Source organism: Lagopus leucura, unplaced genomic scaffold (assembly GCF_019238085.1).
Source record: "Lagopus leucura isolate 7727_CA_CO unplaced genomic scaffold, USGS_WTPT01 Super-Scaffold_100157, whole genome shotgun sequence".
NCBI lineage: Eukaryota > Metazoa > Chordata > Aves > Galliformes > Phasianidae > Lagopus > Lagopus leucura.
Window position 1 is genome coordinate 23,078,588 of NW_024962334.1, and position 27,972 is coordinate 23,106,559.

Here is a 27,972-nt window from a genome sequence, read left to right on the forward strand (position 1 = left end):
AGCTATGTATCATCAGCAAACTTGCTGAGGGTGGAAACTATCCCCTCATTAGGGTCACTGATAAAGATGTTGAGCAAGACCATCACCAACCCCTGGGGAACTCCGCTAGATACAGGCCTCCAAAGTATGCCTAGAGTCCTGACTGCTATCACCGCAAATGTACTTCAGCTAGTGCCCTTGTGCATGATTTCACTTTGGATTTCACTTTCTCCATGTTTGGAGAGGGTACTTGCAGTTACTGCAGTGAGGAGCGCTGGGATGTAGGTTTGCAGATCTGTACTTAAACAGGTTTGCATAATTTTGTACTGGAGTATATTACTGTGTTGTTTTTCTTGTCACTGATTCTTCTGGATGTATGGAGCAGCAATTCTAATAATTAATTTCAGTAGGAAATCTTTCAGGAATAAGCTTATTTCAACTCAATTTTATTGCACACTTTTAGTGCACTTATTGCACTTTTCCTTCCATTTTTTCACCTGTTTCCTTATCTTTGCTGCTTTCATTCTTGTTTAGTTCTTGTGTATAGTATATGCAGTTGACTGTTTAAATTCAGCAATTTCTGCATTCCAAGGCAACGAACATGGGAAGTGTATTAAAAATAGAAACAGAAGTTCAGATTCCACAAGTGTGTAAACTTACTAAACGTGCTTGACATTAAATAGCAGTCAGTTTATAACGTAGGGATACTAACTGCTGCTGAAGAGGGAAGTACCAAAGATGATACAGCCACCGCTTACGGAAGAAAGACCAATTTTTTATGCACTTTAAGGCCACGTATGTAAAGGAGCGAGTCTGAAGATTTTCTTTCAGTTAATACATGAAGATTATTAATTTTGTTCCCTTATTTTGTAAGCATATTACAACTCAAGAATTATGAAATAGTAAGAAAATGACAAGGCTGTAATGAAAAATTGTATTGCATCTGTTTTAGTTCTGCTTTATGGTTATCAGATCTCATGTATCCAAAATCAGTTAAGTACTCAGTAAAATAATCATAATTTAAACAGTTAAGTATTTTTTTTTATTGTAAATACTGCTTCTTTGTGATTTTAACTGTTCCAATTTTCATATTGGAAACAAGTTAGGTTGTGGACTTTCAGTGCCTCCCAGACAGTGCTCTCTCCTCTAAGGTTATGTTCTGTGTTTTACGATCAGAAACCACAGGGTAGCTCCATTCTTAGGAAGTCATACTATTTATCAAAATATTTTGGAATCACTGTGGGGATTGGAGGTAGGAAAAATTGATGTCATGTGGAAATCTAGATCTCAGTCTCTGCTGTGCACTTTATTCAGACATCTTTCCTTGGGAAAAAAAGCATCCACAAAAAAGAATGTCCCCCAAATTACCTATTAGAATGCCTTTGAATATTCAACAGATCAAAAGCATTTTTAAATAACATATTTCATTCTGTGACATTTACAGAGCTCAGTTAATCTGTTTTTTTTCCTTTGTGTATATGATTTGTGCCAATATTTCCATCTGTTTTCACCATTTCGAATTTGTGGTCAGAAGCTTAAACTATGTTCATTGTTTCACAAAGCTATGTGTACATGACAAGTATGGTTAACTGCACTGTGTCTAACTTCTTAACAAAGCTTTTCAGTTAAAATGACAGTTTAGGAATAGTAGTATTTTCAAAGAAGTGATTGCAGTGTAAGTTAGCTCTGGATATACAATGAAATAAAAACAGATTTAGTTTGCTAATTTTTGCATGCCTAAGTCAGTAAAAAATTTTCCTCTTAGATATTCTATTATTCTTTACTATGGACACTCCCTGACAACACTTAAATTCAGTAACTGAATTTCTTAGAGCAGTATAGAAACTTTCAAGTTGTGCATCTTAAATATGGATTTAAGTTTCATGTGTGGAGAACACACGTATGGGTAAAATATAAATTAAGCTGGTCTTGAGTTGATAGTTGTACTTCATTTTTCTCCACTTACATCAGTATATTAACTTGCAGGAGAGTACATTTTAGAAATATGTTTAGGTTTAAACAATTACTGATAATTAGAGTAGTAAATGTCACGATGTACAAGTGTTAGTGAAATATGTTTTTAATTATTACTTTGCCTTCTGTCGTATTTCTTTCCTTGAAGACAGCAATATCCTTACAATGTTTAATCTCATTTATGGATATTTTCCACTCCCGACTAATTATGTGTAATTAATATTTTGCAAATAAGTCGGAATTGCTTAGCCTAGTCTTGGTAATTCATATATTTTTAAAAATGTAACTTAATTAAAATTAACATTAATTTATTTCAAAGACAAACAGCTTTTCTGAAACTTTCTTCAACTATAAGGCAAGGGAAAAACATTCTTTATGTTATTCACTTCAGTAGAAAATATTTTTCATTTTACCTTAAAATTTTCCTTAAAAAGAAAAAAACAAAAAACATAAAAGAACCCTTGAGTATTTAAAGAATACAAATAGTTTCTGCATAATGTAGAAATCTTTTTGTTTCACTTTTTCCTTCAGTGTTCTAAAATAAGTTTCCTTTTCAAGATTACTTCGTTTTTTAAAATTTTTATTTGGTACTGAAATCTCTTAACAACCTCAATAGAGGATTATAACAGCTGAACTACTTTTTTTCCAAAATTTATTGTATAAAAGGATCCTCATTTGATTGCATTGATGGCAGCGATCCAGAATGACAGAAATTACTAATTTAAATAATGCAGAAGTGACAACTATGATTTTTCAAAGACTTCTCTGCATTATAATAATAAAATTTGGATGTATAATGTTGGTTAATTCCTTGAATTTCACTACTATGTTATAAAACAAGAATAGAAACTAAATTTTTATCTCTCATTTTTATTAAAAACGTATTGAGCAAATTTAAGAAGAAGAGGTGAGTTGTGTTTATCACACCCTTATTTCAGTCTTCTTTAACTCAGTTATACCATTTCATTCTTAACAACTTGGAATCCTGGAGGATACTGAGTTACTGACGGTGCTTATGTATTAAAATGTTTTACCAGGGCTTGATAATGAAGCTGAATGTATGGAGAATAAGAGGGAAGGATTTATTTGAGTAAATGATTTCTTAAGATAAGAAACAAGACATAATACATGACCAAGTTTAGTAGGAAGAAATAGCCACTGAATTTTTGAGAAGTTGTGCTGGGCACTGTGCTGTTCATTTTATTCATAAATAATTTGGAAAAGGAAGTAGTGGTACTACTTAAAGGGCCTGGAGTATCTCTCATGGAAAGGCTGAATAACCTGGGTCTGTTCAGCCTGGGGAAAAAAAGACTGAGATTTGGTAAATGGACTGGACTGCTGAGAAAAACGTTTTATTACTTTTATTACAAAAAAAAAAAAAAAACAAAAAAAACCCACAATTTCTTTAAGGCTAATAAAATGTTCTTTTAAATTCTAACAGTGCACAGATTATGATCTGGATTATGGAACAGAATGTTTGCATCTGGCTCTGAAATACTGTAAAACAAATGCTAAGCTTGTTGAAGGAACAGCTGACCTTTGGAAGGTAAAGAGCGTAAACATTTCTATTTTCTTATACATTTGTTGAAATTAATAAAGGCAACATTTCAGATTTCCTATACTCGTGAAAATTCAAGTGTGTGTGAAGTGTAATAATTATACTTTTGTCTCCTAAATTTCACAATTTTGAAAATAAAAGAATGTTCTCTGACAATTAAGAGGTCAATTTTCTTTTTATGAATATTCAAATAAATAAAACCTACACTTTCAAAACCTTGTGAAATAAAGGTTCCTCATATGTTTATCCTTTGATAAGCGTTCTTCATACAGATTGGTAGTAGTCTTACTGTCTTGAATTTTGGAAATCAATTTAAAAATATCAGAGCATTGATGATGGAGATTGTCAGCCTTTGCAACATTCAGTGCTAAACCAGGTAATAAGAAATATAATAGTCTATAATAATCTTTCAGAACAGGGGAATGGAAACTGGATTTGCAAGATACTTTGAAGAGTTCTGATTACAGTTATTTTTGACTGCTTCCAGTATTGTAAACTCAGAACTTTCATGTTGTTGTAATGAAAAGAGTAATAGCTACTCTTTGGAGAACTATTTTCAAGTAGAAATATGGAGTCTATTCTGAAATTTAGTATATTGAGAGAACAGTGGATTTTTTTTAATGAGTGCTTCAGCCAGTAGCTGATAATGATTATGGAATTAATATTCTCTTAAATCCATCTATGTGGTTGTAGGCCATGTCACAAGAGTTAATTCCTAAAAGCATGGATTAAGTTTCTGGTAGCAGCTTTCACATGCTTACTTAAGTTTCAAGATGCAAAAAGAAGAGCAACTGTCCCAAACTCTGGTATCATATACTAGCTTATGGAAAGAAATAAAGCTAGTTTTACAGAATATAGAGTTGAAAGAACTCTGTTGCTTTACTTAGTCTTCTGGCCATGAGTTGGATTATGTTACCGCCTCTGGTGTTACCTGTTGGATGAATTTGGTTTTGTGATTTGTCTATTTAACGTGCTGTCATTTCTTTTTCCATAAAATAATCACTATCGAGGATAAATTATACTGGAACTTTATGGAAAAAATGATATTTTTGAAATAATGTATTATTAGCTATTAATATTATTAAAATTTCTGGTAATTGTCAAAATATCAGTTACTGATCCACATTGTCTTGCCTCTCAAGGCTGTTTTCATATACCATAGATTGTGCTAATAATAACTTTGAGATTCCTACTAAGTTCATTTTGGTTTTGGATTATCATGAGCTGTTTTGGGCTCATCATTGTAGATAGACTTGGGCAGATGTTATCTGAGATAATTAATGAAGACAGAGTGTATCTGGAACTAGAAAAACAAGCTAGGCACTTGAATAGTTTGAGAATCTGTTAAACTCTGTATGTGTATCTATAAAATTAAGAACATTGTTTTATGAAATTAACTTTCCCCTGCTTCCTCTAAATACTTTTCCTATTTTCCTCTGCTTTTTCTATGAAAACATTTCTTGTTCTCTGATGTCAAATACCTGGCTAGAAACAGTTTGATTTTTGAACATTTCACTACATTCAAAAACCCTGGAGAGTTTAAGACCTCTTCAAACAAGCTGTTATTTTTTTGTTTTTTGTAAATATCAAGGTCTGACCATCTACGGGTTCCTAACAACAGACAAAACAAGTGTGTATTCAGGTGCCAAACAATATATCTCTGTAGTTTTTAAGTAAATCTATCATTTAATTGTTTTGGATTGTAATCCATTAGCTGTTGTGTCATGCAATTAGTAAGTGTTCCTTTTTTTCTTTTTTTTTTTTTTCTCGTTACCGTGTTGAGGGATCTGGAAGCAGCTCAAATCACTCCATCTGTCTCTGACAGTAAATTTTCTCCACTGGGACATGATTTCTAATAATATGAACATAAATCTTAAACTGAAAGGTAATTTCCTGAATCTGCACTGCAAATTTCCTGTGCCATTTAGCAGCAAAATTTACTTACACACTGGTTGCCTAAAAGTCTTTCAGGATTTTTTCTGTGGAGATAATCTTTCTGAAACAGATTGTCTGCCTTCCTTTTCAGTCTTCTAAAGGACAAATTCTGCCATGCAGTATCATAATGCTTATGATAACAAAATAGATCCATAATGTTCAGTTCATTCTTTGTAATGTTTTGATTCCCTGCCCGCAACAGAGAGGTTGAAACTAGATGATTGTTAAGGTCTTTTTCAACTGAGGCCATTCTATGATTTTATGATTCTTTATTATCTGTAGATGCTATTAGTGCCCAGTAGATAGCATGCAGTCTTATGAACTAGGCTTACAGAATAATTAAGATTGAAAGAAGTAGCTGGATGTCATCTAGGGGCCAGGTTAGTTAGATTAATTTGGCTGTGCAGGGTGAGCTTTGTCCCTGTGAATTTTCAGTCTATCCAAGAATAGAAATTTCATGTAATCTCTGGAAAAACAATTCCTGTGATTATCCGTCCTTACATACAGACTTGTATTTCCGTAAGATCTGATCAGCGTTTTCCTTGCTGCCTTTTGCAGTGGGAAAGGATGAGAGGAGAACAGGAAAAACCTGCAAGAAAAGCTTAGTTTACTATATAACCAGTAATGTGACCCATCCCTACATTGAACCTTCTGTCCTATGGATTGAACAAGCCAAGTTCTTTGCAGCCCTCTTCTGCTCCGCTTTGCCAGTGCTTGATACTGAACAGTTCAAAACTGGGAACAGCACTCAGGTGTCTTTCCAACAGTACCAAGTACAGGGAAATAATTAATTCCATTTATGTTCTATCTACTTTATTACAGCCCAGTTGATTGGACTCCTAATATACTCCATGCAGATTTTGGACAGAGAAGTTTGTTAGCTAGTGACATACCTGAGAATATCATGGAGGAAGAGATTCTGCCCAAAAAGATGAAAATATTGTAGACCAGATAAAAAGAATTTCAGTGTTGACAGAAGTGTGTAGTGCATGACAATGACAGCAGCTCCCATTTATGTGCAAATTCTGTGTTGCACATGGTGCAACACATATGTATATGTAAGTATACTGGTGCCATATCTTTAAAGTACTTATACATACTAACATTCTGTTCCCTACTATTGTATTAAAGTGTCAGTGACACCTGTAAAGTTTGTCAGAGCCTTAAAGTCATAAAAATGATGAGATTTGTAAAATAAATTTTCTGCAGCAAATGCACATAAATTTTAGAAGCTACGGAGACATATGGCTCCTTCCTGTTTGAATAGCACACTTGTGTTGGTTGCTCTATACCATGCTGTTTAGCCATTCTATGCCAGCGTTTGATGTGAGGCAGTTGCATTAAAGAGGGGAACACTTCTCAGTTTGTAAAGTTTGATGAAATTCAGAAGACTGCCAGTTTTCTCAATTTATGTCTGCCTATGAAATAGTTAGGAGCTGTTTATTACTGACCACGCTTCAGAAGCGAGATTGTCATTCCATAGCTTTTATAACTACGTGACTTATAATATGTCGTTGTTTGTTTTCTGTGAAGATTTTCAACACTGAGATGCACAATATGGTATATGCCAAGAACTGGTGTTGTTCGTATGGCCGGTTGTCTTTTCTTCAGTGAGAGGAAAAAGGATATTCCATCCAGATAGATGAGAACTGAAATAGTAATACTTCAAACATCTTTTGAGGTTTCAGAGTATGTGTAACAGGAAACCTGCAGTCAGTTAGCAGGTAGAGAACAGTTTGTGTATTCCAAGTGTTATAAAAATTTTCATTCTGCATGGACCTAGTATCTTTTAAGTACACACATGGTATTTAGAAGAATTTTGTTTGTTCGAAGGTTCCTATTTATTTCTGTTTGATCCGCCATCTCACACCTGCTATGATGGTGTCATTGCTAGGAAAATGTTGTCCACACAATCCATCTTTCATTGGTCTAAATAGAGGAAGTCAGAATGCTCCAAATCCAGAGTATACAAGGGGATGTGGTAGGACAATCCGTCCAAGATTGTTAGTGTGTTTCACAGTCTTCAAACTGGCATGGGGCCTGGCAGTATTGTGTTGCAAGAGAAAGGTTGTCGCCTTCTCAGTCCTGACACTGGAAGTTTGAGCCTTCAGTTCAATCAGTGTTGCAATGTAGTGGTCAGATTTGATGGTTTGTCTGGGTTCTAGGAAATCCAGAATAATCACTCCATGCTGGCTCATAGTGATGCCACCATGCCTCATCACTGGTAAGGATTCATCTCAGGAAACTGTCACCTTCAGCCTTGTATTCAGTTGGTTCTGACAAACTTGTATATGATCTTCTGTTCCTGTGCAAGCATCATGGGACCCAGCTGGTGCAAACATTGTGATATTCCAATGTTGCTGCCATTGTTTTCAGTGCATTGAAGCCAGTATTCATCTCTGTACATGGTTCTCTGGTTGTAATCTGCTGATTCTCAAAGATGAGCTGATCGAATTGCACTTTATTTCGTGATATGATAGCTGTATATGGCTGTTTGGAATATGGCTGTCTTTCACATCTTTGTTCCCACTGCTGGAACGCATCACCCCACTACCTTACTGTGCTCACATTCGCTGTTTCCATAAATGTTCAGCAAGTGTCAGTGAATATCAACTGCCATTTTTTCCTCATGGAGGAATTCAGTGATGCAGCTTTGCTTCTTATGCATGCCCATCTCAGGTGCTATTTTGTCAAGACTGCCCCTGTGCTGCCATCTGTTGCGCAGTGACAAGATGTAATGGATTATTAGAGGAAGGTTCAACCTCTGCTGCCGTAAGTCATGGGCCAACACAATAAAATAGGAGCCCTACTGTTGGATCAGCCTTCCTGTATTAGGTGCACAAACTGTAGCATTAAATAACTCAAAGCTGTTGGAGAAGATTGTTTCTGTGCGTATTTGTTGTTTTCTTGAAATGACAGTACTCTGGTAGAATTATTAGTATCACAGAATCAAAAAACAAACAAGCACCTCTCCAGCAATTCTGAGCTTTTTCAAATATAGCATATATGAATGGATTTCATAAAGTAGATGCAATAGTTTGTTTATAATACAAAATGGTAGAGAGGTGTTTACTAATTAAGACTAGTCTGCCTTTGGGGAATTAGCAGGTGTTGGTTTCATATTCTGTGTTGGTGAGTTATTTGTGTTAATATTCGATACAGTAATTTTCTGTTCTACGACAAATGTATTAAAAATGTCTTGAAATGCTGGATGTTTGAGTGGACTGTATGAAAATTAATGTTGTCGCATGAAAATGTAGTATCTGAGTACTTAAAGTATGTAAATTTGGTGTTGATCAGCAGTTTTAGGAGTATGCTGCTACAGGCAGAATTTGATTATCAAAGAGTTAGTGGACTAATATAATTAATATAACCAACGTGGAACGTATTTATTTTGTGAAATTGATTCCAAGCCTGTTTTACAAGATTATAGTCTTGGCTCATAAGATGTTAGTGTTGATGTAGTACTCCATTGGCAGCAGTTTCACTTCTGCTACATGGCATCTTAATTAAAAATAAAAGATGACTGTAACTGTTTTAGTCATTAAATAGATTAAAAGTTAGATAACTGATAGTTTTCTGTAGTTTTCACCACATGCAGAAGCTGTTGCACTCCACAATATTGATCTGATACATTTTTACCTATACTTTTTTTTTTTTTTTTTTTTTTTGCAAAGGACACAAAGTTTTATGGAGTTGCAAGTAAAAAGATAATTGATCAGAAGCAAAGTATGAAAAGTAGCCTAAGAATTATTTGGTAAACTAACGTAAGCAAAAGGCATGCATTTCATTTCAACCAAATACAAAAACACACACAAAAAACCCCCCGAACCTTAGGCCACACCTGTAGAATTGTTCTAGGAAGGTAGAGACTTTGAAAGTGCTTTAGGGTTAACAGTAGCTAGCAAGCTTTTATTGTGGACAAAAATACCTTGTGTCAGCTCTGAATATGGAAATAAGAAACAAGACTCTCATTAGTAGTAATAATTTTACAGTGCTGAAGAAAATCACCCATATCAGTAAAAGAAATAACTAGGCTTCTACCTGGATGGTTTTTAATCTTCACAAGTCCTTTCAACATGAATCTCTTTCGTGATGAAATTGCAGATTAAAAATATGTTTTTGTAAGGAATTATGAAGAATGTATGAAAATTGGTGCAATATCATACTTCAATGATTTGTTAAAGGGTTAAAAGTAGGTGTATTTTCAAATGATTGCTAATCAGGTCTGAGTATTTTTAAAAATGTTTCAGGTCTCCAATAGTACCTGCAACTTCTGTTCTCATGACTTGCCAGTAATATTTTATCATAATTAAGAAATTGACAATATCATTTCTTTACATTTGGTATTTCAAACGTAAAGAATTGCCTTCAAGGCATTGTTTTATTGGTTTTGCATTCCTTCCTGCTGTGTTAAATCTAATGAGGTTTGTCTGTCCTTTAGGTGACCTACAAGAGGGATCTGTATGCAGCTGAATCAATTATTAAGGGTACGTATTTGTCCTTATTGCTGCCAATTTGCATATTCCTGGGTCTGTTGTAGTTTTTTTTTTTTGTACACTGTTGTTTTAAATGTCTTTAAGAAAAGTTTTAAGATGAGTAAAATGTGCTTAGGCAACTTGTTTTACCTAGTTTTCAGGGATATTTTAAATTATGCATTTTTGACCTTTATTATTTACTACTCTTAGAACAGAGAATCTTATAAAAAAGCTGCGTACATAGCAAATAAGATTAATTTTGAAAGACTTTATAAGTATTAAACAAATATTTGTTTTCTAATTCTAGTTCAATTCTGAATATATTCCATCGTTCTAAGTAGTAGACTAAAACATCTGTTAACTCTTCAGGATTTCTTTTACTGTTTTCTCATAGCAACTATATGATCTTGAGATATTCCAGCAAGTGGATATAGTTACATTACATATACAATAAAAATATATATAAATATATTTCTATTGTAGATACATCATGTACGTATTCACTTACAATAAATATGTATTTTTTAAAAGTGTGTATGTGTGTATATATATGCAGACGTACATGTCTATATACACACTTTGACTGGATTTTAACCTTTTCCTGTGCTGATACAGTGGTTTAATAGCAGCCTAAAATCTAGGTTTAACACACTCTAGAAAGGATGAAGTTGTAAGTACTTCACAGTGAACACAGTGGTTATTTTAAACTGAGAGACGCTGATTCAGGTGACTCTTACTTGACTTTTTGTTGTGAACTGAAGAATAAATACCCAAAAACTAATAAAGAAAAGGGGACTTCTGGTTAAAAATATTTCTCCAGAGAAAGGAGTATGGTGAGTAACTGATGGATTGAGTATTGTTAAAATAACTGATGTAAGTTTAGCTACCGGCTTAAGTAAAGCAGTACATGCTGAGCACAGCTCTGCCAGTGCAAACAAGCTAAAAAGCTTAAACATAACTCAGATGTTTCTGTGGTATCAGCCATTCTGCACACTGCTTCTCTATACCTCCTTGAATTTTAATATATGCGTTGCTGAAAGTAAGGTACTGAATTTTTGAGGAACACATCATAGAGATAGAATCCTGGAAGCCTCAAAGTTCTGTTTTTGGCAAGGACTTGGCTCTTCTCTCCACAGCTGGTAGCTTAGAAGTCTTGAATATATTGTTTTGAGTAAGATTCCTAGGGGTACCAGACTCCTCTAGCTTTCAAATCTAAGATTTCTAAGCATATTAAAGCTGAGAATGTGACTGGGAGTAGTCATCATGAGTTTTCAAAGGGAAAATTATAGCTGACCATGGTGATGGTCATTTTGCTGTAGAAGATTAATTTTGTGGCTGAGAGGAGGGCAGTGGCTATTGCTTATTTTGATTTCAGGAAGGCTTTTGATACAGTGCCCCATAGCATCTTCATTAAAAAACGGATCAAGTATAAATTAGAAAACTAGGCAATGTAGAGGACTGATAACTGTATGAACTGCTGGGATCAAAGAGTGAGGTCTGGCTAGTGGACCTTTCTTACAGGTAGAACACTACAATGTTCTACCTCAGGGGTCAATACTAGTTAACTTCAGTAATTATCCAGATGATACTGTAGAGAACACCCTCAGGAAAACTGCAGATGGTATAAAATCAAAAGGAGTGATTAATAAACCAGACAATTGTGCTGCCATTTCAGAACGATATTGACAGGCTGGAGAATTTGGTGAACAGCAACTTAATGAAATTCGGTAATGCAAACTCACAAACAAGAGAAGCACAACAGTACAATCTTAGAGCTTGACCTGCTGGAAAGCAGCTTTGCAGAAAATGACCTGTAGTTCCTTGCTGAAAAACCAATTGAACATGAGCCAGCAAAGCACCCTTTCAGCAAGGAAGGTCTGACAGCCCCCTGGGCTGCGTTTGGGTAGAACACTTCCAGCAAGTTGAAGGAGGTGGTTTTTCCTCTGTATACTCAGCCCTGGTAAGACACGTGAAGTGCCACAGTTTTGAGCCCCTCAGTGCAGGACATACATGAACCTACTGGAACATGGCTATGAAGGCAATGAAGATAGTTGAGCATATTTCATAAGGAGAAGCTGAGAGCATCTGAACTGTTCAGCCTGGAGAAGACTCAGGGAATCATATCTGTGTATAAATACCTAATGGAGGTGAAGTAAAGAAGATGGAGCCAGACTCTTCCTCTGTATTCAGCAAAAAGACAACAGGCAATGTTGATAAATGTTGGAATGCCTGGGAATTTTTAGGATTCTCTGATTTTTAATTACAAAGCTAGGGGGCTGTTAATATGCTTCTCCTGGAATCCAGAACTTTTAAATGCCATTTTTATAGAATCATACAATCACCAAGTTTGGAAAAGACCTCCAAGAGAGAGCTCTATCCAATCCAGCTGTCTGCCTACCACCAATATTTCCCCACTAGATCATGTCCCTTTGTACATCTGAACATTTCTTGAACACCTCCCTGGGCAGTGATTCAACAACTTCCCTGCACAGCCCATTCCAGCACATGACCACTCTTCTAGAGAGTAAGTTTTTTCTAATATCCAACCTGAACCTCCCTTGGAGCAACATAAGGCCATTATCTCTTGTCCTATTGCTAGTTATACAGGAGAAGAGGCCAATTCCCCCCTCGCCATAACCTCCTCTCAGGTCATTGTTGAGAGCAGTATGGTCTCCCCTGAGCCTCCAGCATAATAAACAATCCCAGTTCCCTCAGCTGCTCTTCATTAGACTAGTGCTTTAGACCTCTCACTAGCATCATTGCTCTTCTCTGGACACGCTCCAGGGCCTTGATGTCTTTCTTGTAGTGAGGGCCCCAAAATTGAGCACAGTACTTGAGATGCAACCTCACAAGAGCTGGGTACAGAAGGACAGTTACCTCCCTAGTCCTGCTCACAATACTGTTTCTGGTACAAGCCAAGATACTATTGGCCTTCTTGGCTACCTGAGCACACTGCTGGCTCATGTTTAGCTAAGCATTGAGCAACACTCCCAAATCAGTTTCTTTCACACAGTCTTCCAGCCAGTCTGCCCTGAGCCTATAGTACTGCCTGGGGTTGTTGTGGCCAAGTGCAGGACCTGGCACTTGTTTTTGTTGAGCTCCGTCCCACTGGCCTCAGCCCAGGAATCCAGCCTGTTCAGATCATCAGCTCTTATTGTGTTAGATAAATTACTTAATATTTTCCAAGCAGTATTTTTAACTTATGGTAAGCTTTGAAAAATGGGAATGTGGTCTGACTTAAAATAGAAAATGTTTCAATATATGTTTTTTCTGCAATTTGTCCCACTGTTTTTTATATATATATTATATATATATCTACAGATGGTATTGGATATTTACAAATATCATCCAATCAGAATTATTTCTGCCAGTATGAGATTTTTTTTTTTTTTTTTTTTTTCAAATAAAACGTAGAAGTTCTTGGCTTGACTTAGTGATTATCAAAGCATGTTTTAATGTTCTGAATCAGTGTGCTCTTGGAAAACTGTGTAGTAGTTTTCACTTAATTTTATTTGATCTTTCCTTGATAAAACAACTCAGCTTGATTATAAATTTTGAAAGCTTGCACACTGTTGCTATGCCTGTCACATAAGTGAAATGAGTTGCAAGAAAAAAAAATGGTTAATAGGACAAATCAATGTGGAAAACAGGAATTTCGTGGTGTAGTATGATATAGAATCAATAAATGATTTTTGTCTCATTGATGAGTGGGGATTGGAAGTAATACTTTAATAATGGTTCAGTGGAACAGAGGGAAGTCTCCAATCTTTGATAATTGCAAAAGTAATTATATTTAAAAAAGACTTCTTTTTTTCTAGTCTAACTGTAGATCCCATTCCACCAGTCATTAGGCTTGTCCGTAACTAATGATCTGATTTCTTCCACTGACTTAACTTCAGTTAAATCGTTAGTTTTTGTTATCAGTACTAAGCTAGAATAGTAGTGGAGTATTAAATAAATCTTGAGTCCCTATTTTTACCAGCAGCATCCAGTTCATTTTATCTAGCAATATACTAATTTGTCTGTACCTGTATGAGAATTCTCAATGAATTTCTACTCATAGGATACTATGATAGATAGTTTATGCATGCATGTATAGTAAAGATTCTTTTAAAATTTGAAGTATTATCTATATTCTTAAAAAATTTATGTAGTAGATAATTTAAAATAAATTTATTTCTAATTGTAATATTAGTAAGGAAATCAGAGTCTGGTACAGTTGCTTGAATTTATTGTTTGATTACAATATTTGAAAATATTTATCAAGAATTGTGCTTTTTTGTTATTCAGGCCTTTTGAAGCCAATCATGTCAGCATAAAATGATGCAAGTAATAAGTCAACTGAATGCATGTAAAATATTGGTCATGTCTTGGCAAAAGTTCAGTCTTCAACTTGAAGTAAATCTCACCAAACTCATATTTCTGTGTTAATTTTGATCTCATTCTCCTTTTCCTACGTATCTTTCATATTTACTTTGCTGTTGAATACTGAGACTCAGTCATTACTGGATCAAGTAGAACCATGTTCATCTGTTGTTGTTTCCATAGAAATAAGCAGGAGGTGTTACTTTTGGCGGGACCTACGCATTTATAATTGGGGCAAGAATGCTGTAAATGACTGCTCGTTTTTTTTCATACTGCTCATAGATATATATTTTACATGTGTATTTCATCATGTTATCACATTTTTTACTTTCACAATAGGTGGTAAGTCTTTTTCAGCTGTTGGTTATGATAAAAGATTTATGTGGTTTTAAGTAGAAATGAAGACCTACACAGTGGTAAATCAGATTAATCTCTTGCTTGATCTTCACTGATATATTTTGTTACTCTGGCACTATTTAATATATTTGCTTCAGTAGCCTTTTATTTTGCCTGGTCTGTATGAATAAACTAAGTTCCTTAAAGTTTAGATTTGCTTTCACAGTGTTGCAGGAGTTAAGGAAGGGGAAACCTCAGGGATGATGATAACAACTTCCTAGAAAAATATTTACAGCAGGAATTTTCTCTTTACTATTTTTTGCCTTGCTAAATGCTTTTGCTTGAAATTGGCTCCTGTTTTGTCTGTAACCTTGCTGAGCATAGTGGGCAGAACCTTTGTGTTTGGTCTGGTAGTCCTCAGAAGCGCTGTACTACTAGGATGTCCGTGTTTGTATAGGTGCCAGTTCCTGATACTGAATATCACTTTGGATATGAATGGTGTTACCTGTGGGACGGTGAACTACATGATGGTGGTTCTTTGAGTAGAGTTTTTGATGAGGATGTGGTCCTGTATCACACACTTGGGTGGATTCAGGCTCCAGGTTCAAACTGAGTAGAATGCAGTTTCTACTGATCTTCCAATGTTTACATTTTTATGCTGGAATATTGAGGTTGCGTTTGTGTCTGTGGACAGTTTTGCTAAGGAATATGTTATTTGTGGTTTAGTTTGAACTACTACTTGCTATTTTTTTTTCCTTTGAGGTACTTCTGCATTTCTTTGTCCATATATTAAATTATAATTATTTAATTAACCCAATACAGAAAAAATGATTATGGTAACAAGTACCTGGCAATTAAATGTCTGAAAAAAAAAAATGAAATTAATCATGTGTCTGTAATTATGAGAGCGCTTTTTTAGTCAGCCATATTACAAAAAGAAGCAAGTCCCAAGTGTTTTGCAGAAGCACAGCCAGTTTTTAAACTGTTAGCCTAATTAGATGTAATAATGAACAAATTTCAGCTTGTTAAACTTCACTCAAGTAAAAGTAAGGAAAATGTACATGTGTACATGCATTGTACTTTATAGATTTATAAGTAAATATGTCATTTTCATTCAAGGTAATAAGTGAAATACTTCAGTAATGTAAATGGACTGTTATTTATCTTTTGAGACTGTTTTCATAAAATGTATTAGCAATTTGCTTATTTCCTCTAGTTTCTTTTAAACAACCACTTTATGAAAATCTCAGGGTCCTAACAATTTTGTGCTCTTCTTAATTAAGCAGGTATGAACTTGTAGAGTATACAGACAAGGTGGCACATGCCTACTTTTAATAGTCTTCAAGTAAGAAAACATCATCTTACAATAAGAGTGACTCACCTAGAAATGCAGTTAAGATCAGGGTAATACAAAACATCCTAAAAATATTTCCATTACGACTACTGCCCTCAGGGCAAGTATCTTTGAACTCTAGTTCCAACATGTAAACTTTAAATGTTTCTTCTCGGTAAAACTGAAAAGTAATTTAGAGTTTGACTCTTTCCCTCTCCTTGTTTTTCTTAAGGGCCCTTATTCTGTAGTGACTTTTCAACAGATGTGCACTTGCAGATTGTATACTTTGCCTTCCTATTTGGCTGCATGAGTATCTGCTTCCGTGGATATACACACAATTAAATTTTGCAAGACGGAAAAAAAATAAGTCACTCTGCAAGTAATGCTTCTTGTTTATTTCTGTGGAAAATGCAACAGATATAAAAAGCACAATAACGTTATTCCACAGTGCAAATTTGCAGCTACAAAACACTATTTTTCAACATAGTCACCACCCTTTTCTGTGCGTTTTTGCCAGCAATGAACAAGAGCCTGCATACTGTGCTTGTAAAAATCCATACCAGAGAAGGTGATTCACTGTTTCACACTGCTGTGATGGCATCATTGCTAGGAAAATGTTGCCCACGCAGACGAAATTTCACTGTGCTCACATCCACCATTTCATCTCCATAAACGTTCAGCAAGATTTAGTGAATGTCATTGGGTGCCATTTTCCTACATGGAGGAATTCAGTGAGGTACCTTTGCTTCACATGCACTTCCATGTCACATGCCACTTGTTTGGTTTGCCCCTCTGCTGCCATCTGTCCCACGGCAACATGGTGTAAAGGAATATTGGTGGAAAGGTTCAACCTCTAGTGTCATGCTACTAACATCTGCCTCTGACATTGTATGCCCATGAGACAGTGGCTGTTTTTCACAGTACGAAAGAAATAGAATAGTAGGTAAAGGTATTCCTCAAAATAGTTATTGCTGGATGAAAATAACCCTCTTCCTCATCTTCTATCACTGAATACTCCTCTCCTTTTTCTATGTTAGTATTGGTAGGTGCGGTATCGAGTTTGTTTTTGTTTTTTGTGGCTAACAAAGAAATGTGGAATGGGTAAACAAAAATTAGATATTTTTGGTTATCTGTGTTGTACAAACTGTTTCAACCCATGATAAACGTGAATGAACTAGATAATTGGCAATACTGAAGTGGTAGATACAAATCTGTTATGACAGACTGGAGATGCCAGGGAGAACATCCAGAGCTGTCAAGCCATTTTCAGAAAGTGAAAATTAAGTTTTGATAAACTGGTTTCTTATTTTGAAATCACTTAAAAATTTGAAACTATTTGGTGACCAGGGAACATTGCAAAGCAATGGGAATTATAATGACAGACCAAGAATAGGAATGATATGTAAATATGCTTACAAAAAGAAGCATATGTATTATACAAATATGTGCAATTAGAAGAAAAAAGTTGTCTCTAGGCTGAAATCTATATGCCATTCAGACGCATTTTTATTCTTGTTCTGTTAAATCAGTAGAATATGATGTTTATGATCTGTATTTGAACAGTAGTGTTATAATTACTCTTTGTTTGTGGCATGCTTTCTAGAGTAAACTCAATAATTTGTTAGAGTAGACTTAATACATTACGAAACTAAGGTAATTCCTTAAACATATGTACCTTTTAATTTATAATTTTGAGTGAGATCTCAGGAAAAGACTGTAACAGTTGTTTCTGAATAATAATGTGACCTAAAACAGTATTGTATCTAGTATTTTCGACAGACAAAACAAGGCATAGAATAATTTAGGATTAGATTTCGTATTTAATCTAGCTTGTTTCTGGTTTAAGAGAATTTTGTCTTTAAAATTAAATTATACATTTAAGTTGAGGCATATTTTCTCTATTTTAATTTCCAAAAGTTAAAATGTTTACATTTCCTAGCTGAAATTCTCTTATTATTTTCTGAAGATTTTAGAGAACACTTTTTCAAGTTATGTTGTTTATTGCTTTGCTCTCAGCAAAAATAGGTTACAGTGATCTTTTTGTGACACTTCAAAAATGAGCCTGGTGGAATCTATCTGCACTTATACTGGAGTAATCATAGAATAGCTTGGGTTGAATGGATCCTTTAAGGTCATTGAGCTCCAACCCTCTGCTTTGAACTGGGCTGCCAAACACTGTATCAGGCCCTACATCAGGATGCCCAGAGCCCCATCCAGCCTGGACACATCCAGCGATGGGAAATCCACCAAGAGGCCTGTATTTCAGCCAAATGTTTAGGTAATACAAGCAAAATTCCTAATTAATGCATAGCCTGTTAATGGCATTTTTTCAGGGCTGTTAGGAAAGGGGAATTTTCTATATATGTGCCTATAATTGCATTATGTATTAGTGTATTGAGTATAAAATTTAAATATTTAATGTCAGTATATAATTACAGTTGCCTGCATATCAGTTCTTTATTTTACTGTCACGAACTTTGGTAGAATGTGGGAAATGAACAAACAGTTGTTGCTGGGGAATAACAATGTTCCTAAAACGATGACCACCAAATTGAATTCCTTTACAAATCTGTACAGGTTAATTTGTAATATTTCAATATTATGTCACTAGAAGCTAATGTGAGGAAATCTTTAATTTCATCAGGAATGCTTTGTCTAATAAAATTACAAAAATAGAGCTGTTTATGGAAGAAATTAATGTGTACCAGTAATGGGGGAAAGAACATGTATAAGAGGTGCTCAGTATAAAGGATAATGAAGTGGGAGGTAACTACCCAAAGTCTGCAGGAAGAAAATAGTAAGTGAAAAGTTTGTGAAGTTGGGACTCCTGTAACAGAACGTACGTGTTTTTGACATCAAGTATTAATATCTTAAGCTAGTATCTAGTACCTACTATTACAGCTGGTGGTGATCTAGTCAGTGTTGTCTTGGGAGCAGCTAATCTTATTTGAAAGGGAACAGCTGAAGTGTGCCAGATAAATTGCTTCCTAAGAATGCTTCCTTATTGCCTGTACAAGGTGATCTGTGTGTTTGCACCAGGGTTGCCTGAAGTAGAGAAGGTAAAATCCCACTGGGGAATCTTTGCTTTGTTGCCTGATGCAACATGAAGGAGTCTACTGTAGAGAGGAAGCAGTTTAAACAGAATAAATTCTGAAATCCTGTATCAGATTTATCTTTAATGAAAAAAAAAAAAAGCCTCCTACTTTCCTCCCAGATACATATAATGTTTAACTGATCAGAATTTGGCAGTTTGAAAGAGTTTAACTATTTTTAACTTTATGCCATAATATGCTCCAGATATATATTCAATGTGTGGTAGTGTTGGGAGGATTACTCCATAATCAGGTACAGCTGGGAAGAAGTTAGGGGACAATGGGAGACAGGTGTTGGGAAGAGAAGGTTTCCAGGGCAATAAGTTTAAAATAATAGAGGAAGAAGAAGCCAAAGTAATGGACATTTTGATAGGTAATATAACAGTGAGGGGTGAGATTGGGAAGATGAAGTTTCAGTATGTAGACGAGAGGTAAAAGGAAAAAAAAAATAGAACAAGGGAGTTCCAATTCAATAAAAGGAACATGAAGAGAGTGAAGGAGTCAGTAGGTTCCCTGGAGAGGTTGTGCAGGCTCTGTCCTCAGAGGATTTCAAGATCCATGGGGTTAAGTGACTGTCCTCATCGGCTTTCAGCAGAAGTTTGTAATGGAGATTAACTGTGGTCCCTTCCAGTCTGATGAGATGCAAAATTTTGTTAGCTGAATGATAATATTATGGATGGCATGGCTTTAACATAGCTCTCCAGAACAAAATAATTAGATTCACCTAGACGGACTTCTAAAAACCAGCAGAGAAATGGCATGTAGTTAGTTTGTCCTCAGCCAGCAGACTTCCTGAAGTCAGAGGGAGCTGTAGCCAGTGCTCCTGCTGCCTTCCTGGGCTCACTGTGGTAATGCTGTGCAACAGCTAGATGGATCAGCTTATCAGAGCTGGCACACAGGTGGTCTTGAAGGGAAAGACTGTGCTCAGCCTTTTTCCCCATAATGCAGCAAAGGTGCAGGCCATTTAAGTTGTCATACAGAATTTTTTTTGACTACTTGATAGTGTTGATGTTTAAATTGAAAGTGACTTTTAAACTTCAGCTAGAGAACTGCTGCTTTGCTAGCTTGATTTTTGTAAACAAAAAAAAAGATTTCCCAGACTTCTTTCATGTTCCTCTTGATCTTTTAAAAGCATTCAGTATTTTTTTAATGTGTACATTTTCATTGCTTTCATTTTTTCATACTCCAGCATTGCATTCCTCCTTCAATTTAAAAATATGTTTTCATCCTTCATTGTGTTTTCTTCTTTATTAAATTCAAGCTGCTGCTCTTTCTTGCCCTTTTTGTGCTCATCTTCTTTCTAATGTATGTTACAGGAAGTTAGAGATTTAGGGGGGATGGGAGTGAGATGCACTTTTATAGTTGCAGGCATTCAGCAGCCTCTTGCTGGATACATTTGACACTCCTTGTTGATAGCTGACTTCTTTTATAAAAGGACTGTCAGCCTTAAGTTGTGGTGCCTTTCTGGATTCCACAGCCTTCTTCCACATGTGGATTTTTGTAGTAGCTCCAATCTTACTTTCTTTATTAAATCAGTTCCAAAGAATCTGAGTTTCAGAATCTGAAATGCCGCTCTGTTTTGTTATCTACATCCATCTTTTATCTGTATTCCATGTCCAGTACTAAATTCAGGTGGCTCTTGCTGTTTGATTTCAATCTACCTACTTGTTGCTTTCTACTGATAAGAAATTAATTCAGTATGGTTTTCCTGCTGGCCCATATTTTAGACTATACAGTTATTCTGTATTAAATGGAAGCCAACTCTGATTTATCTTCAGTGTATTTTTTTTGCCCACTGAATCTGTGGAAAGCTTTCTCCCGCAGTTGTGACATCCTGTGATCTCCTGTCCTGTGAGAGCTGATCATGCATTTTTGTTTTCTCACTTTCATCTGGTTGTGGTGGTTTATACACAGATGTTTATACTTTTTTCTGTTTTTCCTTCCTGCCCCATTCTTGCTTACATAATACATGAGAATTGCTACCATTATTTTTGTAAATATTTTATAAATATTGGCCACAATAAGTGTCCATGATTCACAGAATCATTCTAGTTATCTTTTGAGATCCTCAGTGGTTAACTCACTGTTTCTGCTCACGATAATCATTTAAAACGCACAAAGCATTTTCCAATAATGTTTACTTCGCTTACATTTTAAAATTAATTTTTAGGCCTATATATCTGTTTATTTTTGTGTTTTTTTTTTTTTTTTTTTTTTTTTAAGGTCTTTGAATTTACAATAAGATGTGAGAGTTTTGCTTAAATAATCTTAAATGTATTTGATTGAATTTTAAGGAGGCTTGTTTCTATGGCTGTAGTTTCCTAATTTCTTTTACATCTTTCACTACTAGTTAATTTTGTGGAGATATTCAGTATTTGTTTGTCCCTGAAGTCTTACTGAAACCTGCTTTAAATATAATTAGTTTTCAATCACAGTTATTAAATTTTTTAGCTAATTACAAAATGACTACCTCAGACAAAGATTTATTCTGCTTGGTGTCTACTGGATTTTTTTTGTTTATTTTCTAATAGCAACTTCTTGACAAAGGTGGTAATACTACATTCAGTGGCACTTTATTGATAAACAGCATAAATATTTCAAAAAATTATTTTCTTGGTGGTCATCTAATGGCAGTAATGTGTATCTGAGCAAATACCCTTTCACAGGTACCCATTATTTAAATATGATATTTTAAAATGGTAAAAAAAATCACAAAATGTAAAATGAGTTTTAAGTTTCAGATATATATTAATTGTGTGTTTATGTTAATTGTACCTCGAAAGAGGTCTTAAAATTAAATGTACAGCTGATGAAAAAATTCTACCAGGAGACAGCAGTATATGTATTGAAGGTAATGTTTAATGGATAAGTAATTTATTTTTTGCATGAAAATAAATGTTTTTTTTTTCTTGGTTGCAGACAGCTTATCACAACAAATTTGTATTATTACTGATGTGAAGGAAGCTGTTGTGCAAGTAGGTTTTCTCCTTCATGAATCACTAAGAAGCCAAATAAAAGTAAGTATTATTTCTTGTTCTCGCAATTCATAACAAATTATCTAAATTCTGAATACAGACTCTGAGACCTCCTGCATCACTTGAGTATTTAATAAAAAGGATTAACACCAGGTGTGGAAGTTACTGAGAATCATCTCCTGCCTAATTATGCTGTAGAGAGGGATCTTGATGATGCTTTTAAAAATATATTTATTAGATTAGAGGAGAAATTGGATCCAAACAGCAGAGAGGCCATGTTCTTTAGATTTCATGAATTCAGTGAGTCCAAATTGTTACAAATACATTACAGAAAAAATGCTTCTGTTACTTTGAAGTCTGAATTAAAGTCTAAACCAATTAAGGAACGAGCTGTATTCCTGAATAACTGTGAATGTAAGGTTCAGTCTTTTGACAGAGAGATAAGGAGGTGCATTTCTCTCACAGTGAATGCTTATTGAAGCATTGCTGAATATTGATGCACTTTTCCGCTGACATTTAGCTATCTTTCCCTTGTTCATTATTCCCACTAATGGAGCTATCATGTTTTCATTTCCCAAATATGATTAACATTTGGTAATTAGAGATATCTTGACTGATAATAGAGTAATTCTTAATTATGCATTATGTGATGGAATCATATCTTTCTTTTACACAGAGAAACAAAGCAGGAATAGCTGTTCAAAAGTACAGGTTTCCCAATTTGTGTAATTGTAGTTTTATAATGTATTTTGTTTGTGTCTGTTGATCTGCTTTTTGTGCTCAGTTAATATGGGATGTTATTGTAACTGAACTGGCTAATCTGCATTTTGAAATGAAACTTAACATTGTACTTTCAGCTTTTATTTGGAAGCAATTGTATTTATTAGGGAACATCATTGTTTTTATCAATTGCATATCCACATTTTAAAATGTAAAATGTTAGTAGAGTTGAATAAGATTTTTTTTTCTTGTCTGAGTAGCTGTGTGATGGAGCAGAAGTCTTTTTCCACTTCACTGATACTATATCCATTACTAGTTTTCCTTTTTTCTTTCTTTAAACTGTGCTGCAATTGGTAGGAAGACATCACTTTCCCATGTTAAGAAAAGAAGTCCAATCTTTAAACACTGACTTAAGCAAACACACTTTTATGCATCTCTGTCTTTTGCTTTTAAACACAAAAATGTCATAAGAAGCACTTCAAAGCCAGTAAGAAAAAGGAAATAACTTGTTTGAACAATCACCTTTATGAAGCCAAATTGAATAACTTCAAGTCACATTTGTGTCAGAATTAATTAAAATCTCCGACATTTTTGGATCTTTTCATTGCAGAAACGACTAGCAGTTGGGTGGGTCAAGCATCTGATCCTATGGGACATTTGAATAAACCATACATAAAATTACCACAACCAAGGTAATGAAAGAATAAAGTGAAAGGATTCCTACTGATATGAGACTGATTCTTTTCTTGATGACTCTATTAAATCAGTCTGAACGATGATGTCTAGCACTTTAGGAGGAATAGACAATGAAGGATAGGTGGTGGGGTGGTTCTGTGTTAGGGAGAATTTTTTGACTCTGTGGAGCTCAATACTGGCAATGATAACATTGAGTTGTTACTGGAGAGGATCAGGGGAAAGGCCAGTGAGGCTAAGGTCCTGTTGAAAGTCTGTTGTAGACTGCTCAACCAGGATGAAGAAACAAAGTGTTTATATATAGGCAGCTGGCTGAGTTCGCTTGGTCAGTAGCCCTGGTTCTTCTGGCGGGAACTTCAGCCTACCTGACATGTGCTGGTACAACTGAGTGGAGGCAGTCTAGGAGATTCCTGGAGTGTGTGAAAGATAACTTCCTGACATAGCTGATAAGAGAGCATACCAGGGTAAGCATCTCATTAGGTCTGCTGCTGCTTATGAACAGAGAAGGAATGGTCAGAGTGATTGGAAGTTGTCTTGGTCATAATGACCATGAAATGATTGAGTTTTCTTTCCTTGGTGAGGTCTGGAATGGGGTCAACAAAACTACCCTGAACTTCTGGAGGACAGACTTTGGACTGTTTAGATTGTTGGTTGAGAGAATCCCTTGGGAATCAGTCCTGAAGGGCATAGGAGTCCAGGAAAGCTGGATGTTGCTCAAGAAGGAATTATTAAAGGCTCAGGACTAGGCAACAGGCTGCCCCCTGTGTTGGAACATGAGCTGGAAAGAAAGAAGGCAGACCTGGCTAAACAGGGAGCTTTTGCTGAGACTTCAGGGAGAAAAAAAAGAGAGCTTATTGTCTTTGGAAGAAGGGTCAGGCAACTTGATATGAGTGTAAAGATATCAATAGGCTATGCAGAGGAAAGATTAGAAAGAGAAAAGCCTCACAAGGACTTAATCTAGCCACAGTTGTTAAAGATGATAAAATATGTTTTTACAAATAAATTAAGAACAAGAGGAGGGAGAATCTCCTGCCTTGCAGTGGGGAACGTTATCACTGAGGACAAGGAAAAGACTGAGGCTCTCAATGCCCTCTTTGCTTCTGTCTTTAATAGTCAGGACAGTTGTCCTCAGGTTACTCAGCCCCCTGAGCTGGAAGTCTGGGGGTGGGGGAGCAGAATAAACTCCCCTCAATCGTCTTGACTACAGTAATGTAGCATGCATGGAACAATCAGGGAATCAGGTCTAGCCAGTAAGTGTTCATGAAAGGCAGGTCTTGCTTGACCAACCTAATCACCTTCTATGACCAGATGAGGGAAAGGCTATGGATGAAATCTAGACTTTAAGTTTGCAGATGACACTAAATTCAGTGAAAGCGTTGATCTGCCTGAGGGCATGAAGGCCCTATAGAGGGATCTGGATAGGCTGGATCAATGGGCTCAGTCTGGTTGTATGAGTTTTAACAACATCTAGTGCTGAGCCCTGCATTTTTGTCACAGAAACCCCATTCCTCACTAGAGATCTGGGGCAGAGTGGCTGAAAAGCTGCCTTGGACACCAGTTTGGAGAACCATTTTATCAGGGATCATTGCTTAATTATATTTATGTTATTATTTGAGTGAGATGATTAAAAGCAAGGGTTATCATCATTGGTAGTATGTCTTCAGTAACTTGAAAACATTAAACAAGAAACCTGGGATAAAACTAGAAAAGACAGAAATGATCTGTGAATCTTTAAAAACACTGCATGAAAAATACTGATTCTACACATCATTGGGAAAATAATAAATCATGCCTATGCTGGCCAATGATATGAGAAATAAAAACAGTAGCATACATGTTATGATTATTTTATTTTTCATAACTTTTCAGAACTTTGAAAAGATACGGTAGCACAATCCCAGCTGTTCTAGAGTCTGCTTTTTAACAAATAAATCAATATGTAACTCCACTAAGCCTTTCCAGAGACATGCTTTCTTCCTTCTTTTTTTTAATGTGTTTCTTTTGAATTGAGTGCAAAAATTATTTTTTAAGAATTTTTTATTATTATTTGTTTGCAGAAGGGCATGTTCAATATATTTTTTTTCCTAGTATTCTAGTAGAATGAAGTAAAAAATGATGATATAGAGAAGCATTAATTTTTCAGTTCATAGAATTTAAACTGACTTTTACTAGTTTGGAATTCGCTTAGTTTACCAGAAAAATTACATGTGTGAAGTGATATGCAAAAAACATGAAGATAGCTACTTGTGTTCTTGTTTGCATGTTTCTAGAGGAGTGTGCGTGCTGCATGAGCCTGTGCTCATTTGAGAACACATGCATAGTTTCAATGAAATCATAGAAGGAAAGGGGCAGAATTAAGCATCTCATGTGTAGGAAGAGTTTTTTTAGAAGCTAACAGGCATTGTATGTTTATGATTTGAGAAGCTCTTTTGCTGAACAACCCACCAGTGAAAGGAGATGTGTGCATATGCATATACTGCTTATATATGTTTGTCTTGGTACCATTTTGTGATTCCACCCCTTACAGAATGTAGTCCTAGCTATGCTTACTTTTCCAAGAGAGGAATCTAATTCCTCTGTGTTTATTTTTCCTGAATAATATAGCTGTAAAACAAAAGCTTGTTGTACTACTTTATCAAATTGTTCAAGTTAAATGAAAAATGACACACTTAATTATTTTTGAATATTCTGGAATGCTTAAGCATTGTGCATTCTGGTATATTGGGGAAAAAGTAGGACTGCTTATTTGGGTCATGTTCCATTTACCTTCTGAAAAGTCTTGCAGAGTATGCTCCTGTTTCTTTCATTACGTAGAAGATTGTGAATACATCTGGAATTTCTGATTTTGCTTCAGCAGAAGTTCAATTTCATAGTTGGTGTTACAAAATAAATGTTCTCTTTTCAGGAGAAATTCTAAATGATCCTTGTGAACAAAATTTCAGTATACCTGTGCAACAGTTCCTTCACATATACTTTATCATGTGTTTTATTTATTTATGAAGACAATATTTATGTATTTTTTGAACTTCATAAAGATTTGCTCAGAATCAGAGAACTGAAATAATTTGGTTGTCTTACTGTATTAGCAGCCTTTCATCTCTGGTAATAGTTGAACACCCTAATCCAGGCCGTAGCTCTAGTGTATATGATACTTTCAGGAGTGATTTTGAAGTGGTTTCCTCTAGCAGCACATTTCAGGAAAATTTTTCAAAAACCTCTGCAGGCTGTTGGACTCTGTGCTGCACTGTTGAGTAACTTAAAAGTTTGAGCAGTATTTAATTCTTACATTGAAAATAATATTTGCCACTTTTATGCCATTTGAATTAACAATCTCTTGGATGATTGTAGAAGCTTTCACGTATGTAAAATCTAATTCATGAAGTAATAATGTGTACTTTTTTTAATCAGGTTGAAACTATATCAATATCTCTAAGCAAACGAGATAACCATCTACAAAACATCTTTTTGGGACAGTGCTACAATTTTGTTTGCATAAATGTAAGTAGGAAGGATGTATGCTTTTATCGTTTGCACTAAAGCTTACTAATAATAGCAAGTAAGAGTTATGTATTTGAATAATACATTTTTTCCTAACCCCTTGATTTATCTGTACTGACATTTGTTTTTTTCTGATATACATCCAAGTCAACTGTTGACCTCCTGTTACATTGTTCCTCTCCTGGTTTCGTACTTCCTTTAGTATATTCCTAAGCCACCTGTAAATGAGAGGTGCAACTGAAAGTTATTTAAAATTTCCTTTTGTAGAGATTATAGTGAAGTGCCTTAAGAAGAATATCTTGTGTGTAGTCATCTAACTATGCATTGCCAGTGTGGCCAAAATAAGGGCCCTTGTATGGGAACAGAAGTGTTTAGTTGAACTGTATCTGAGATCCATTAAGATCCTTAAGCTTGTTGTATATATTTCTTGAAGGTAGTATTCTTTGTCTCCCGTTTTTTCAAACAATCATAATTTATCTGACAAAAGCATTAAAATGAACAAAAAACTTTTTTAGTAAATAATGGACCTTTGAATTCCTTTTGAATGTAATAATTCTTTAGTGTTTTCAGTAATTCTGATCTTTTTTGTTCATTTAGGATAAAAAGTATGCCACTGAAGAAATCCAGCAGCTAGTGGATATGTTAGAAGAATCAAGTATTCCTCTCTTACATCCAGTTGTTCTTATTTCAGTATGTAAATCCTATAATTTCCTGTAGAAAGTATCTAATGAAGTGTTTTTTAACAGTTATTCTCTGTTTAGACTATTTTGAGAGACACTGCTATGTTTGAATAAAATTTAAAATTTGAAGTGTAAATTAATCTGTGAAGAGTGTCATTTGCATTTCAGCAAAAGTAGTGCATTCTGACAGAGAATAAACCAACACAAGCAAAAGGTAAATTATTATATAGTTCTGTAAAAGATCACTTATGGCTGTTCATATTGACTTGCTAACTTTTGCTGTTCTGTTGTTCTCCATCTCTTCTGGGGATGCCACAAATGATGGCATCTGCTAGAATGCTCAATAGAAAGAAAAT

General features: G+C 35.1%; 1 protein-coding gene across 1 annotated transcript in view; it reads left to right on the forward strand.

Annotated features, from left to right (window-relative positions):
- The window catches only part of CRPPA (CDP-L-ribitol pyrophosphorylase A), a 107,978-nt gene that overhangs the window by 31,924 nt on the left and 48,082 nt on the right, over positions 1-27,972 (forward strand). The window contains exons 4-8 of the mRNA XM_042889042.1: positions 3,395-3,499; positions 9,891-9,936; positions 21,970-22,067; positions 26,847-26,936; positions 27,534-27,626. Coding sequence (XP_042744976.1) covers positions 3,395-3,499; positions 9,891-9,936; positions 21,970-22,067; positions 26,847-26,936; positions 27,534-27,626 — 432 coding nt within the window. The remainder of the gene's footprint in view (positions 1-3,394; positions 3,500-9,890; positions 9,937-21,969; positions 22,068-26,846; positions 26,937-27,533; positions 27,627-27,972) is intronic.